General features: G+C 27.1%; 2 protein-coding genes across 2 annotated transcripts; both read left to right on the top strand.

Annotated features, from left to right (window-relative positions):
- Positions 1-1089: 1089 nt before the first annotated feature.
- Positions 1090-4395, top strand: LOC130956321 (GDSL esterase/lipase At5g18430-like). Its single transcript, XM_057883358.1, has 4 exons — positions 1090-1590; positions 1813-1943; positions 2406-2901; positions 3971-4395. Exons 1-4 carry the CDS (start codon positions 1302-1304, stop codon positions 4201-4203), a joined length of 1149 nt encoding a protein of 382 aa, XP_057739341.1. The 5' UTR covers positions 1090-1301; the 3' UTR covers positions 4204-4395.
- A 4550-nt stretch (positions 4396-8945) lies between these two features.
- Positions 8946-12772, top strand: LOC130956568 (GDSL esterase/lipase At5g33370-like). Its single transcript, XM_057883613.1, has 5 exons — positions 8946-9315; positions 9879-10006; positions 10282-10524; positions 11282-11534; positions 12368-12772. Exons 1-5 carry the CDS (start codon positions 9030-9032, stop codon positions 12598-12600), a joined length of 1143 nt encoding a protein of 380 aa, XP_057739596.1. The 5' UTR covers positions 8946-9029; the 3' UTR covers positions 12601-12772.
- The last annotated feature ends 4373 nt before the right edge of the window (positions 12773-17145 follow it).

Raw genomic sequence — 17145 nt, 5'->3', positions numbered from 1 at the left:
TAACACCATTTATTAGCGACACTGATATTTTGTTTCCTCTACCAATAAAAACATACATTTCTGAGTGATTTTCTCTCAAAATCATATCTTTTTGTTTCTTTTACAAAAGACGCTTTTCATAGTCAAACAAGTCATTGATTCTAGCGAGAATTTTCTATCCTAATCTTTTTAAGAAGTCCATTAATCCGTTACATTAGAACATCATAATTAGATTGTATATTTAATATTTAATTTATAAACAAACTGTCTTTATTATATATTTAAAAACAACATTTGAATACTAATTAAATTATTTATTCTGTATAATTCTAGGAACAAAGTAAAAACTTTTTTAACAGAAAATATATACCCAATATTTTTTTATTTGAATAATACTATATTACCAGCAAATATTATTATTTTTTACTAGTATTTGATCCGTAATAATTTACATTCATATATACAAAAATTTTATACACAAAAAATACATAATTTACATCTATATTTACCAAAATTTACACGCATAAATTAATATAATTTACACTCACATTTTTCAGAATTTACACACATGAATTAATAAAATTTATTTATTAAAAATAATTTAATATTTATACTAATTAAATAATAACAAAAAATACTAAAAATACTAAATATATAGTTTACACATATATTTACCAGAATTTGTACGCATAAATTAATATAATTTACAATTTTGTACCCATATCTTTTAGAATTTGTACACATAAATTAATAAAATTTATTTAATAAAAATAATTTAATATTTATACTAATTAAATAATAAACAAAAATACTAAAAATTATTAGTCTCAATAATTTTTCTTATTTTGCCTTTGAGCCGACACTAATCATTTTCCATGATTTTTTTTAACTAAAAGTATCTAACAACTTAAAAAAAAAAAAAACAATGATCAAAATATCTAAATTTGAGACCGCTAATTAAATAACGAAACAAAAAGTATTTATACCACCGAATCCATCCTACATTTTTATTTCAACCACCTCTATAATAGCAGAGAGATAACACATATAGGAAACAAGGCTTTAACTCTTTTTAGTTGGTTCTCCATTAATAACCCTACAGAAATTAGGTTCCTGAGTCTTGATCCATTTTCAAAAGATAAAAACAAAAGCCCTTAATCAAAGAGGACAATAAAGAAGCCACAAATACAAGTGAGATCACCATAAAACCAAGGGAAAGTGTTTGTTATATAGAGCCATAGAGGCATGCACATACACATCAAAATCATCCAATTAATAATTAAGCTAAGGCTTTTTCATAAGTTTATTTCCAATTTTTCAAAATGGCAATAACATTGTCAAATTTTGTTCCCTTAACTAGTAAAACACTCATTTTGGTCATGGTACTAGTTGTTGGTGTTATTGTGAATGGAAGTGAAGCAAGGCCTAACAATAACAACAACAATAGGCCAAAGGCATTCTTTGTGTTTGGAGACTCACTTGTTGATAGTGGAAACAACAATTACTTGGCTACCACTGCACGCGCTGATGCTCCTCCTTATGGAATTGATTACCCAACTCGTAGACCAACTGGAAGATTCTCCAATGGATACAATATTCCTGATCTTATCAGTTAGATTCTTTTCCTATTTCATAGATTCTTCTCAATTGTTTTTTCTTTTAGGTAGAAACTCAGTTACAGTTAACTTCAGTGAAATTGATAATCGAGAGTCGTTAGATGACAATCTAGTCAAACCTATCAAATCATTTAACTGCACCTGAATTTTCATCTTGTTTATTATCTATTATTATCTTATTAGGTATTAATTTGATTTGATTATTTGGGACTTTTAGGTCAACGAATTGGTTCACCTGAGTCACCTTTGCCATACTTGAGCCCGGAACTAAACGGGCAGAGACTTCTAGTTGGCGCCAATTTCGCCTCCGCCGGAATCGGAATCCTTAATGACACCGGAATTCAGTTTGTAAGTTGGTTTATTATTTTGGCAATGAACTAAATTAAACTACCACAAAATAGTATTCAAAATTTTCATATTTAGCTATTTGTTTGTGCATTTGATTCAAATTTATAAAAATATTTGAACAATTATTTTTTAAAAGAAGTATAAAATAGCTATAGCAAAATTCAATCTCTACAAAAACAAAATTGTCTCATTTTTAATTAAATTTTTAAAAAATTGAATCAAAATAATTTTCAAAGCCTTTTAAGTATATACATAAAAAATTAACTACTTATATAGAATAATATATTCGAGTATAAAATACACATAAAAAAATGTTAAATTATATATATGTATAATAATTGATTTAATGACTAATTTTCAGTATATACACCGCCTTTTTTAAGGACTTCGTAATCCTTTTAAAATAATTTTTAGGAGTCGGGTTGACTATTCACTCGGTTACTACTTAATGTATGAATGTAGGTAAACATAATCAGAATGTACCAGCAGCTAGAGTATTTCAGAGAATACCAAAGACGTGTGAGTGGGGTGATAGGAGCAACAGGGACAAAAACACTGGTCAACCAAGCACTGGTTCTCATAACCGTAGGAGGCAATGACTTTGTTAACAACTACTACTTGGTTCCCTATTCTGCAAGATCTCGCCAGTATCCACTTCCTGAATATGTCAAGTACCTTATCTCCGAGTACCAGAAGCTTTTGCAGAGACTCTATGATTTGGGAGCCCGGAGAGTTCTTGTGACAGGGACGGGTCCATTGGGTTGTGTTCCTTCTGAATTGGCACAGCGTGGTAGAAATGGTCAATGTGCCACTGATCTGCAACGTGCTGCTTCCTTGTTCAACCCTCAACTTGAATCCATGCTTCAGCAACTCAATCGCAAACTCGGAAGGGATGTTTTCATTGCTGTTAATACTGCACAAATGCATAATAACTTCGTTACCAACCCCGCCCAATTTGGTAATTCTTTCTTCATAACTAGTTGGAACCTCGCGTGCAGATATTTTCATGTATTAATTTCACACGAAACTAACTATACGTGAGTTTCTAATATATATATATATATATATAGGTAAAAATTCGGTTACAATCAATTTTATATAAAATTGATAGTTGAGAATAATTAAATAATTTGACTAAATTTTCATCTAACGACTCTTAGTTATCAATTTTACATGAAATTAATTACATCTAAGTTTCCACCATATATATATATATATATATATATATATATATATATATATATATATATATATATTAGAAACAATGAACATAATTAGTCTAAAAAATACAATAAGGTTGTCTAATCATTTGAGCTTCTCTCGTAGTTTTTCAAAAACAATCAATGTAACTATATTGTGAATAGTTTCATGACATTCCTTGTCTTTCAAATAATTTAATGATATTGCATAGATATTTTAAATTTTTTTACACCAAAAATAGATATTTTATTCGTTAGAAATAATAAATATAACAAAAAAATTTTGTGGCTAACAGATTTTAGCAATTTTAGCCAGCATTTAGTCAATATAAACACTAAGTTATTTTTAATAAATAAAATTTATTAATTTATGTGTGTAAATTCTAAAAAATATAGATATAAACTGTATTAATTTATATATACAAAGTTTGGTAAATATAGATGCACAATATGTGTTTTTTGTGTGCAAATCTTTGTTAATATGATTATATGGGTGCAAATTATTATTAGTCAAATACTTGTTCAAAATAATAATATTTGCTAATCATATAACATTATTCTAAATATAATTGGTCTAAAAAGTACAGCTAGACTAATAATTTAAACTTCTTACATAATTTCTTAAAAACAAGGGTAAAGAATAGAGAATTAGAGTTTAGATAAAAAAGAATTCTACCACCCTAGCCAAGGGTAAAGATCTTCAAATTCTTCCAATATATGCTATATAGAATCATTGCCACCATAAATATGTTAATGATATTATTGATCAATAATTAACATACTGAATTAAAGGTTAATCACAAATATTGATGCCGTTGAATTGAGCAGGATTTGTTACATCAAAAGTAGCATGCTGTGGGCAAGGACCTTATAATGGGATTGGATTATGCACACCACTCTCAAACTTATGCCCAAACAGAAACTTATATGCATTTTGGGATGCTTTTCATCCATCTGAAAAGGCTAATAGGCTTATTGTGGAGGAGATTATGTCAGGTACAACAACTTACATGAAACCAATGAACCTCAGTACTATCTTGGCTTTGGATGCTACCACATGAAACACACAAAAAAATTAAATCACAAATCAAATAAGTCCAAGTGCTATCTTAGTTTATTTGTTGTTGTCCCTTGTTCTTGGATACTATAGTTTATAATTTTGGCTATTTTATGTTGCTTTTTTGGGTATCATTGTAACTCCTAAGGTAGTTATTGTGTTATATATTATGTACCGGAAATAAAAGGTTTTAGAACCTTTTCAATTGTCTAAATACAAATTAGTTTATTGTGTTAAATTTTTTTTTTCTGCCATGATATATATAATGAAGAGTCCTTTTTTCCCCAGAATTTATGTATATGAATTTAGACTCATTTAATAATTTTTAGCAAAATTTTACCTAAATTTTTATTAAAAAAATCGTTGTTAGAGCGATATACAATAATTCTGCATAAAATTGTCGATAAAAGCTCTTTTCATCCTAACAAAATTATACAAACCTCTTTTAATTAATAGTCATCAAGGATATATTCACATGTCTCTATTTTTGTCATGTCAATTAAGTTAAGTTAAATTTTATTTAAAAATTTAATTTTGATGTATATAAAATAATTTCATACGTGCATCTAATTACATAATATCACGTCAATAAAAATAACAATATTTTACATTGACTTTGTCAATAATAAAAAATAAACTCTACTTTTTTTTTGTTTTCTACGATATTTCATAATTCGATAAGTCAAAGACTAATCTATTACGAATTTGAGCTTCATTTAAGAGTTTATCGCGGCCAATGGATTGTTATATATGTAAGACGAAATTTGAACTTTCGACACTTATTTAAATAAATGAATAAACTGTCCACTAAACTGATCAAAATTAATTAATTAAACTCTTTATTTAAAACCAAAAAATGACCCTGTATTTTTAAAAGTAAACTAGTTAAATTATAATAGCAAGACAAAATTAAAATTATCGATATTCATAATCCTAAATCCCAAATTAAGAATTTTCAGGACTTCCGAAATTGTATTTTTCTAATTTTTTTTTATCAAAAATAGGAAAATTCGAACTTGTGACTTTTTAGGTAAGTATGGAGACATTTGAGCTAAAATTTATAGGCGAATTTTTCTAATTACTTATACTCAATCTCATCCATTAGTTTTATAAAACATAAAGATCAAATCTAATCAATTAGGTAGCGTTTGGATGAGATGCAGAGACTGAGAGATTGGGACTGAGAGATAAAGACTGATAGACAGAGATTGAAATAAATCTCAATATTGTGTTTGGTATAAAATAGGAGACAGATTGAAATAAGAGTGAAGCTCTAATTTAATTTGCACAAAAGGTAAAATTAGAATTCATGAATTGAAATGAGGGTATTTTAGGTATAAAATGTTTTTAAAATTTCAGTCTCTATATCCAAAAATTTCAGTCTCCTGTATCCCCACTTTTTAGAAGTACTGAAATACTGAAATTTTGAAGATAGAGACTGAAATTTTAGTACTAATATCTGTGTCAACAAACATAATATCGAATTCTAGTCTTTCAGTATCCGTCCCAATACTTTAAAATAACCGCTACCTTAATGATTAAATGCCCTATTCACCGATTAACTAAACATATTTGATCTCTTTTTTATTTCTGTTCACACCTTATTTATTTAACGAGTTTAGCTAACTTCATGATAATGGAACAGGTAATTAAAAATAAGTTTTCTTTACGTTATTATCCGCGTATAGTAAAAACTTTTATCCTAACTTACCATTGCAGATAATTAATCACCCTATTTCTATCTGTTCCCGTAATCTTTAAAATTTCAAAATTTATAAAATCTTGAACATTATCCAAATATAAATTAAATTTAAAACAATAGTCATACAAGGTTAAAAATGAATATATATTTTAAATTTGTTCGGTAGATCGGTGTATCGGACGGGTCGGGAAGATCCCTTACGAGCTAGTGGGGTGAATTGAGATCTGGGTCGGATGAGCGGGCAGACGATCTCACGGATTTTTCGTGTGGTAGAAAAGGAGGGTGCCACCTGCAATGACACTCTGACGCTCAAGTCACTATAAGAGCAGGTGGTATTGAAGGAAGGAATATGATGACGTACCTTGGGGGAAGGATAGGAGTAGGACCCTCCCCCTTTATACCCTGTCAGTAGAGTGGGCCCCACAAAAGATGCCCTCTTTTCTGAAAGCTTTCTACCCCGCAACTGTTAGACAGCTGGTAACAGGGGAATGTGCCCGGGTAGCAGGTCCGACGGGTTATGCAAGATAACCCGTCCGCATGGACTGGATTGCCCGTAGGTCGGGTCGAACGGTTTGCCAGCAGGGCTGGACCGCAACAAAATCGAATTTTTTTTATCAAATCATATATATATAGAAATCAGTATCTTCAAAGTTCGACCCATCTCTATCCTACTCAATAATTTGCCCCGATGAAAACTTGCCTTGTACCGGATCAAATAATTATCACCCCAATCGAATTGAAAAAAAAAAAAAATATACATGAATACAGATTCTGTTGCCATCCTTACTAATATATGCATTAAAATTTAAAAGTATATATTAAAACTATTACTAATAAAAAAATTTAATTTTTTTTTCAAATATATTAAAAACTTAAATTTTGTATACTTTTTATAATTTAGTTTAGATATGCAGTCATGCAGATAATGTTACATTTTTCTTTTTAGATACATGTTTGGTGAGTAGTAGGTCCATCTATCCTTCCTAGCTAGCTGCTAGACTAAGACACCGATTCATTCGGCTCTTGCTGCTGAAATAAATTCTCTTTCTTATGTCCCTTTTATATTTTAGGACCAGTCAAAAACTACTAGAACGATAATGGTGTCTTAATTAGCTTATTCATAATTTCATATTCAATTCATCCCAACTACTACTAATTCATTGTTCATCCTTAATTAAATGACTTGACTCAAATACTAGCTAGTACCTACTTCAAAATATGCTTTCATTTTGGAACTCCCTTTTGTTTCTTTATGTATATTGAAACAATCTAAGCTAAGCTTGATAATTAATTATAAGTAAAAAAGAAACTTGTCAATTAACTTGCCAAAACTAGGATATGTATTTAAGCTTAATGATTGCTTAAAAAATATTTATAAATTATATATATCTACCAAAAAGTTCCTCTATAATAACAAAATAAAAAATTTGAATTGATCATGAGGGACCACATTCTTATAAAGTTCTAAATCATTTCCATCTTCCATGCACCCTTCCCTAAATCACATAGACATATAGATGAATTAACACCTTCATAACATTATTGGAATGAGTGGCTTGGCTTCTTAATAATTAACTCTCCTCTTATCTTTAATTTGCTTTTCCTCTACCAAATTCATTGCACCGTAATTTCCCTCCGGAATTAATTAATTGCTTGTTAGAGTTTTAGTCATCAACTAGAAAGGTTACTAATTAAATCCACAAGGCTTCAAAGATTAATTAGTAGCAGGAGCTGACCTATGGAAGTTCTTAACTTATTAAAATCATTGATTTTGAAGAGTTATTCAAACTCACATCAATGCTTTACAGTTCTGAATTGAAGTTGCTTGTTGAATTAATTAATCCATCATTTCTTAGCAATTATGTGTACCTAATTACGTCTATGAAGAAGGATATGTGATATATACTTTGATAAATATATAACTTAAAAAGCAGAAAAATATTCACTTATCCAATTTTTTTTTTTTAAATTTATGAAAAGGAGTAAAAAATATATATATTTAGATTAATCTCTGAAATTTTACGCTTAAATCAAGTTAGTTTCCAAAATTTAACTTCAGGATCTGTTTGTTGGAAACAAAACATACATATGATTTATTGGGAGGTAAAACCCCAAAAAATAAAGATTATAGGTGATTTTCAAAAATATAGGAACAAATAGAATTTATCCTTGGCAAATTGTAAATTTTAATTTAGAATAATATAGAAACAAATAGAATTCGTCCTTGGTGAATTGTAAATTTTAATTTAGAATTTGAAGTAAGAAAAGTATGAGGAACCAATAGAATATTTGTACAATGTGTACAATAGAGGTTTATGGAGTATTAGAGATATAACCATAACTGTTACCTTTTCCCATCAGCTGAAGTTTTTGGGATGAGTGGTATCATGACATGGTATTAGAGCGCTATATCCGAAAGGTGAAGAGTTTGATCCTTGGTAAATCCCAAAATCAATATAATCTTTTTGGAAGATGTTTATTATCCCTAATACTCAGATGTTCGGCGAAAAATTATCTTTTTTAATATTTTAAAAGTACAATTCATCATTATTTTTTAAAATATAATATGATAATGCAACTTCTGGTCATCATGCATATTTGATATTTCAACAAATAATGATATTATACCGTTTTTCTGAAAATCACAAACTTCGTAGCCATGTACAAATTAAAAGTGTTTGTTTGTTTTGGTAGAAAATAGTAGTTAATTCGGTTTACGAAGTGTGAAAACATATTTGTTAATCTAAAAAAAATTATTTTAAGAAACTAATTTGATTCAAGTGTAAAATTTTGAGGAGTAACTTGAACACTTATTAAAAGGAAAAGAAAAAAAAATGTTAAAATAAATTGTTTCATGTAGCATCTAACTTGTCTAATAAACAACGTGTAAGTGAGAATGGCAACATTTAAAGAGCACCGAAAAGCCACCTCAGAAACAAGTAAGTATGATTATGATGAAATGCATGCATAAATAAATATCCAAGAAAAGATGTTTATATATAAATACTTGAATGGTCCTATTATTTCTCCATCCACACCAAAAATAGAAATCCAATCCTTCAATGGTAACACTAGTACTTAATATATAAACATACATACACAACTCCAAATAAAAATTCATTTTAAACATGACAAGATTATCAAATTTTGTTCCTTTGAAGATGACTACTACACTTGTTAGTTTGGTTTTGGTGATTGGTGCCATTGTTAATGGAGCAGAATCCAGGCCAAGCAATAATAATAATAATAGAGCAAGAGCATTCTTTGTGTTTGGAGACTCACTTGTGGACAGTGGAAACAACAATTACTTGGCTACAACTGCACGTGCTGATGCTCCTCCTTATGGAATTGATCATCCAACTCATAGACCCAGTGGACGTTTCTCCAATGGATTCAACATTCCTGATCTCATCAGTTGAGTTTTGCTTTCTATTTTTTCCCCTCAAAGTTCCCCTCACGATACTATTCGTGTCAAAAGTTTAAATTGATAGGAGGAGGCAATATAAATAGTTATATTTCTAATATTTTTTTTAAGTAAGAGTCTATTTGGCTGCGTTTGTTTTTAAAAACAGAATATGACACTGAGACAGAAATAATAGAATAGAGATACTAAAAATTATCTTTTTGTGTATTGTGTTTGGATATGATGGACAAAACACTAATGTAATGTCCAATATTATATTTGGATACACATGAACAAAACTTTTTAGATTTGTTTGATTTTTTTATAATTTTTTTTTGTCATTTGGGTCTATTGATGATCAAATTCAAGATTTTTCAAACAAAGAATTTTGATATCATTTTATGAGTTCAAACTCTCGTGAAGATAAAAAAAATGAGAAAACTCAAATATAAGAGCAGAAAAGATACTACCGAAACTAAAAAGATGAAGAATCCAACATCTTGGGTTCAATTAGTTAAGTTAATGATATTGATATTGATAGTATATATAATAAAATTGTTTTTGTTTGTTGCAGGTCAACGACTGGGTTCGGAGTCAGTATTGCCATATTTGAGCCCTGAATTGAGAGGAGAGAAGCTCCTAATTGGTGCCAATTTCGCATCAGCCGGAATTGGAATCCTTAACGACACCGGAATTCAATTTGTCAGTTCATTAATTATTATTATCTAATTCCACACCTTAATAATTAGACTCAATTTAGTCAAATTTTTACTTTTTTTTTTTTTAAGTGTAACAGTTATATTTTGTAAACTAAAATAAAAGTAGTTTTCAATAAATACAAGCTATGTGTTTTGTAAAATTATATTTAAAATTTAATAAGATTGTAGTAGATATAGATATAATTATTTCTTAATATATAAATTTCGATTAATTTTTTAATTTTGAAGATGGCAATGGTTGATGCAATTTTTTTGCAGGTAAACATAATCAGAATGTATAGACAACTAGAACATTTTGAAGAGTACCAGAGGAAAGTGAGTGGTATAATTGGTGCTTCAGCGGCAAAAAATTTAGTGAATCAAGCACTTGTTCTCATAACCGTGGGTGGCAATGATTTCGTTAACAACTACTATTTGGTGCCTTATTCTGTAAGGTCCCAACAGTATCCCCTTCCACAATATGTCAAGTTTCTCATTTCTGAGTACAGAAAGCTTCTACAGGTAAAATATTCGGTATTTACTTAGGTAAAGATATTTTTATGTAAATATAATAGTTAAAATAATGTAGATATTTACCAAATATGGGGATGGTATATACTATAGAAAAGTTTTTAAATATGTTTGAAATACTGGTATTTTAATAGTTAATTTTAATTAATATTTATTATATATATTTTTTATAATTGAGATCAATAATAAAAATTATTAGAACATCGATGTATCTAATATACTTAAAATTCTTTTCTATACTATAATTTTTGGTTTGCTCAAAGTTCTGAAAACTGAATCAATCATTGAATCAGTAAAATTAGAAATCCAAAAATTTAAAGATTTAATCGAAATTCAACCAAAATTATAAAAGATATATATAATTTTAGAAAAAGTGACTTTTTTTGTATTTTTTTATTTTAAACTGATTAACCGCTAGAAAATTATATTAGTTCGATCCATTGACTAATTCTTTGACTAATTTTTTTATGCTCTACCAAATAATTGCCAACTATTTTTTGTTTTGAACTAGACCAATCTAATGACCGATTTTCTATTAATTTGATTGAATCGAAAGATTCGATCAAGCTTGCAAAACCATAGGTTTGTTAGGGAACAAACTTTTTTTCAAACCTATAATAAATACCATCCCCATATTTAATAAAATAAATTTAGTAAAACATATCAAATTATTTATTATTTTAACACGAAAACATCTTCATTACTTGGTATTGTTTAATTTGAAATATTAAATTTGTTTTTGTTTCAGAAACTATATGAATTGGGAGCTAGAAGAGTTCTAGTTACAGGGACGGGTCCACTAGGGTGTGTTCCTGCGGAATTAGCACAACGTGGCAGGAATGGAGAATGTTCAGTTGAATTACAACGAGCTTCTTCACTCTACAATCCTCAACTTGAACGCATGTTGCAAGATCTCAACACCAAAATCGGCAGCGATGTTTTTATTGCTGCAAATACTGCAGAAATGCACCTTAACTTCATTACTAATCCTGTAGCATATGGTAATTACCAATATCTATCACTCTTCCTCTCTTCAACTAAACACACAAACTTCTCATTTTATTTTATGCACCTTAACTTCTTATTTAAAAAGTACACAAAATAAATTATATTTCTATTTCTACTTTCAAAATTTTTGGAAAAAAGACAAATAAGTTATTGACTTTTTAATTCGAACACAAATAAATTCTTAATTAATTGAAAATACAAAAATAAATATAAAAATATCCTTTACATTTAAAAACGCAAAACATCTAAGTCATTTCATCTAAAATATATAAAGACAAATAGGTCTCCAGAAGGACTTAGATGTCTCGCATTTTAAAAAATTAGGAATGTTTTTGTATTTTCGATTAATCAAGTTCTTATTTATTTTTGAGCTAAACAGACATAGAGCTATTTGTCGTTTTTTCAAAAAATTTTAATGGACTTTGCTAGGTAGACAATGATTTTTGTGAACAATAGACTCTAAAATTGGCCCAATAAAGTAAAAACGCACTACACCCTCAAATTACCCACCTAAATCTTAATATTAGGATAACTATTCGCACATCTAGTGAATTAAACATCCGATATATCTATTATTCATATTATTTAGTATTTTCATTGTCTATCTATACTTTTCCTTTTTTAATATTTATCATCTTCATGTTTTTACAATTCTGTCCAAAATCATTATTCATATCAATCATATTATACGTATATAAAAAATTAATTATTTACATAAAATATATATTAAAATATAAAATACACATATAAAACAATGTATTATACTTTTGACATAGATGTAACATTTTTTAATCCCAATTTGGTGATGTAATAATTCATTGTATAGGATTTACTACATCAAAAATAGCATGCTGTGGGCAAGGACCTTACAATGGTCTTGGACTATGCACACCTCTCTCAAACTTGTGCCCAAATAGAGACTTGTATGCATTTTGGGATGCATTTCATCCATCTGAAAAGGCCAACAAGATTATTGTGGAACAAATAATGTATGCTTCTACTAGGTACATGAATCCAATGAACCTCAGCACCATCTTGGCTTTGGATACTACCACATGATCAAGATTTGAAGACATCACCTTGGATTCACCATTTGTAACTGTTTGTGTGAAGGAAAAATTATCTGCTTCATTTCTAGTCTTTAATAAGTGGGGAACACAATTTCTTGTTCTCATCATTTTGTGTTTGTCTACAAGTTTTTAGCTTTTAATGTGTACAAATAACATTTCTCAATGGCAACATTGTTATTGGTACAAACCAATTTTCTACTGCCATAATTGGTGTAGAAAGTTATGTATTAATACTTTCAAATCATTACTATGAAATTGAAATGGTTTCATTGATAAAAGATTATAGAAGTATTTTACCTATACTATTATTTGAGAAAAGTTAAAGTAAAGCATAATTTATTATTTTTAGCTAGTATTTGTAGTTATAACTTATAAATCTAATTTTTTTAGTTCAATAATTCAACAACATACTATTAGTTTATACTTTTAAATATTTTCGGTTAATTATTGACAAAAAATAATAAATTCTACCAACCTTTTAGCATTTCTCCTATTATTTATTAGATATCTTATCATATTGATCAAATTTTTTTTAACAACTAACCATGTTTTCTTTATTTTGTTAAGTTTAATTCTAATGCATTAATAATATAAAATATTTTATACATTCGTCTAATTACATTTATTTTTTTAAATGACAATTTATGTGATTAATATAAAAAATAATTTTATTTTAACATAATATTACGTAATTAGATGTAGGTATAAAATTTTTTCTCATTAACAATGTATTAAAATTAAATTCTATTTTATTAATTAAAAACTAATTTAAATATACAATTAATTAATAACAATTATACTTTATAAAAATATCAAAAATTATTTGAGACATAAATACTATTATTGATAGTTTATTGAGTAATACTACGTATATATTAAAATTAATCACTAAAATCAATTATGAATATAAAATATAAATTATAATACAAAATACATATTAAAAATAAGTTAAACAACTAAATACGTTAATTGAACACTTTCTGAACATATAAAAAAGATAATAAAACAAGGTCTTGTATTTATGTATTAATTAAAATCGTATCATACATATATATGATATGGTATTATTTTATCCCTTAAAAATCACGTGCCATGCATTTCATTTTCCTAATTATTTTTTTAATATTTAAATAAATAAAATTTCAAAAATTTTTATTTAGAAATCAGAGAGGTAATTGAAAAGAGACGAGTTAACAGTAAATCCAATAAAATAAATAATGTTGGGAGTGTTTTTTATATATAATTTCAGAAATATTAATACGATATTTTTTAATCTCATACTCTTGTCGTGACGATGAATTGATGATCCAAATTCTAGCCAGTTGGAACTTGGAACCATGCTCCATGTCATATGCTTGTGTTACAAGATAAGGGGAAATAATAATTTGGCTCAATACTTATTATTTATTTATTATTATTTTTTATTTTTTGTCATGATTTGGTTCAATACTTAGTTCCTCCCAACGAATCCTCGTTTTTATGAGATCTTTATTCTAAATTTAGTTAAATAAGTAAACTCGTTTACCGGGTAAAAATAGAATTGATGGAAATACTTTAAATACTATCCAACCATTAAATACAACAAAAACTAGTTTATCGATTTCATATAATGATAGGTTCATTATTCCTATCAAATCAAATGTCAAATACCAGTTATATGATTTTCTCCTTCAATGCTATTCCCATGTGAGTATCAGAATTATTTTGGATCCTTTTCAGTGCATCTAGCTATCATGTATTTTACCTAATTTATATGGTATTGTCATTTTAAATACAAAAATATTATTTGTACACCAAAATCAATTGTTAAAATTAGCTATCAATGTATTTATATATAAATACATGTATAGTTTAATTTATTTTTAATATATATTTATATTTTAATATATATTTTATACTGATAACTGATTTTGACGACTGATTTTGATGTACACGTAATATAACTGTTTTCAATTATATCAAAATTATGCTTCATAATAGATTTCTCCATGTTCATAGTAACGACTGTCGACTGCCCCACATTATATCAAATGTTCTAGGTAGCTAATTCTTGATACAAAAATTTGTGAATTAGATACTGGTGGACCTAGACACTTCTGTTTATATATACAACATGATCATAAACGTTATTAGAATAAACCACAAAAATAACGTCCAAAAGAAATTTTGTAAACAAAATAATCTCAAAATCAATGAAATTAGTTCATAATCCTATAAAACAGAGTTGTAAACTTGCAATTATTCAGAGACCTATTTTATCCCAAAATTTCTTAATTTACTTGATATATTTGTTTAAACTTTAAAGTTCTATAAATTTATGGTAATTTTTTAAAATACTTATTTGTCTTCTTATTACCAGTTGTTTTCATGCTTTGACATAGAAATCATCCAAAGATTAATTCATTGAATTATATATAGGGGAAGAATTTCCTAAAATGGATCAGAAAAGTGTATTATATAGATATAGGCCACGTTTTTTGTGGCTAATTTTTTTTATATTAATTAAATATATGTGTAATATATTGTTATTGGGAGATTATGTGTTTTTTTTATATGATATTTTTTTTATTTGTATATTCAAATCGGACGGTCCGATTTGTTGAAAGAAAAAAATAAACTACAAATCAGAAGGTCCGATTTATTTAAAGAAAAAAATAAACTACAAATCAAAAAGTTCGATTGATATTTTTTATTTTTTTTTATTTAAAAAAAAATCGGACGGTCTAATTTTAATATTTTCGAAAACATAAATCGGACTGTCCGATTTGTGATTGTTTGTTTAAAAAATAAAACAAATCGAAAGCACTGATTTATATAAGCCATAGCAACGTAAAATACTTCTCTTCTCACATCATTCTGAGATACACACCTCTCTCTCTCATACATAAAAAAGAATAAGCCCGTTTTTTTGTATAAGGTGAAAAACAAACCACTCCGTATAATTGTAAATCATTCAAATAATCCATATTAGTGAATTACACTCACTAAAGCGCCATTCCAAAATTAACTTTTGAAAAAAAATGAAATCTAATAATATTCATTTAGTTAGTCAGTGTTACTTATATACAAGCAAATTGTGTTTGATTGGTTAAATATTTACTATAATGAGATAACATTGATGCGGGTTCCACTAATTGGTTGATGATTTATTGGGTCTAGGAATCATGCTTTGCATTGATGCAGGTTCCACTAGTTGTTATTACTTATTAGTATTTGATTTGTTGTATGTTCTAAATGGCTTAATGGCATAATGTAACTCTTACCTGTGATGTATTTTGCACTGTGACAGCTAAATATTTTGGTTTCAGCTTGTAGCAAAATGAATTTAACTATGGTGGTATATTTAAAAGTAACATAATTTTATATAGATAAATGAGATTATTGAAAATGGATTCATACTACTGAGAAATTTATCTTCTAAATAGTAAATAATATGATATTTAAATTCTATTTGATCTTTTATTTATAGATTTTTTTTTTAGAATTTTAAATTAGTGTGAAAAACAAAATTTTAATCTCTAACTACCAAACATAATATTGAGTTTTAGTCTCACAGTTTTAGTCTCAATTTTTGCTACCAAACACAGCGAAAGAAAATAAGGTCATTGATTTTATTTCATAAGTTCAATTTTCTTCTTAGTATCTTACCTTGCTTTCTATGTTGCATTAATAGTGACAAATAGCATTTCCTTAATGTATTTCTGATCTTTCTTCAAATTGCCATTACCTGCCATTGAAGGTTGTTTAATTGAATGTGATTGTTGACAGTATAGTTGTGAACAAAAATATTTGGAATTCTGCAAAAAACCAAGGAACATAATCAATTAATTGAGAGACTATTGAAACATCACTAGCTATTCAATGTTGATAGTGTTGTCTAGGTATTTCTATTTAGATAGCCTATTTTAAAAACAAAAAGTAAGTAAAAATAATGAGTTTATGGCATAATGTTTACTTATTTCGATGTTGAATAACCTTAGTCCTTTGCTCCTATACTAATATAACAATAACAATAACATAAATAATCAAAACTCAAAAGGGTCCATAGTTCCGGACTCTCTGCATTTGATTTACTCTTTTCATATATTAAATTTACATTAAAATAATAAGAGTATCATATATGATATTTTTTGCGTTATATGTATGTATGAATTTGTAAAAGAAAAAATACATTATCAATATAAGAATGAATTTTCTTAGACAGATATAGAATTTATATGCGTGAGTTTTAAAGAAATTTTTTTTTTCGAGTGATTTTTTAAAATGATCTTAAAAAAATTATATTTGAATATTTCGTGTAAAATTTATTTATCTATAAATTATATTTGGATATAATAATATAAAATATTTATTTATTTATTTATTATACAAAAAATATTTTTTAAAATAAAATTAAAAAATATAAATTATAACTTTGAAAAGAATATTTTTAAATATTTTTATTTTTATTATTAAAAATTTATCAAATATATTAAAATTAATTTTTTAATTAAAAAATATATTTTTTAATAATTTCACAATATCCAAATAAGTT

This window comes from Arachis stenosperma, chromosome 10 (genome assembly GCF_014773155.1).
Source record: "Arachis stenosperma cultivar V10309 chromosome 10, arast.V10309.gnm1.PFL2, whole genome shotgun sequence".
NCBI lineage: Eukaryota > Viridiplantae > Streptophyta > Magnoliopsida > Fabales > Fabaceae > Arachis > Arachis stenosperma.
Note: the sequence above shows the minus strand (reverse complement) of the source record. Positions and strands in the feature narration are given on the sequence as shown.

Excerpts from the sequence above, each read along its gene's own strand:
- LOC130956321 (XM_057883358.1), top strand. The coding sequence starts at position 1,302 with ATGGCAATAACATTGTCAAATTTTGTTCCCTTAACTAGTAAAACACTC. Across the intron at positions 1,944-2,405 it reads ATGACACCGGAATTCAGTTT|GTAAACATAATCAGAATGTA; the intron begins GTAAGTTGGTTT and ends GTATGAATGTAG. Across the intron at positions 2,902-3,970 it reads TACCAACCCCGCCCAATTTG|GATTTGTTACATCAAAAGTA; the intron begins GTAATTCTTTCT and ends TGAATTGAGCAG.
- LOC130956568 (XM_057883613.1), top strand. The coding sequence starts at position 9,030 with ATGACAAGATTATCAAATTTTGTTCCTTTGAAGATGACTACTACACTT. Across the intron at positions 10,525-11,281 it reads AGTACAGAAAGCTTCTACAG|AAACTATATGAATTGGGAGC; the intron begins GTAAAATATTCG and ends TTTTTGTTTCAG. Across the intron at positions 11,535-12,367 it reads TACTAATCCTGTAGCATATG|GATTTACTACATCAAAAATA; the intron begins GTAATTACCAAT and ends TTCATTGTATAG.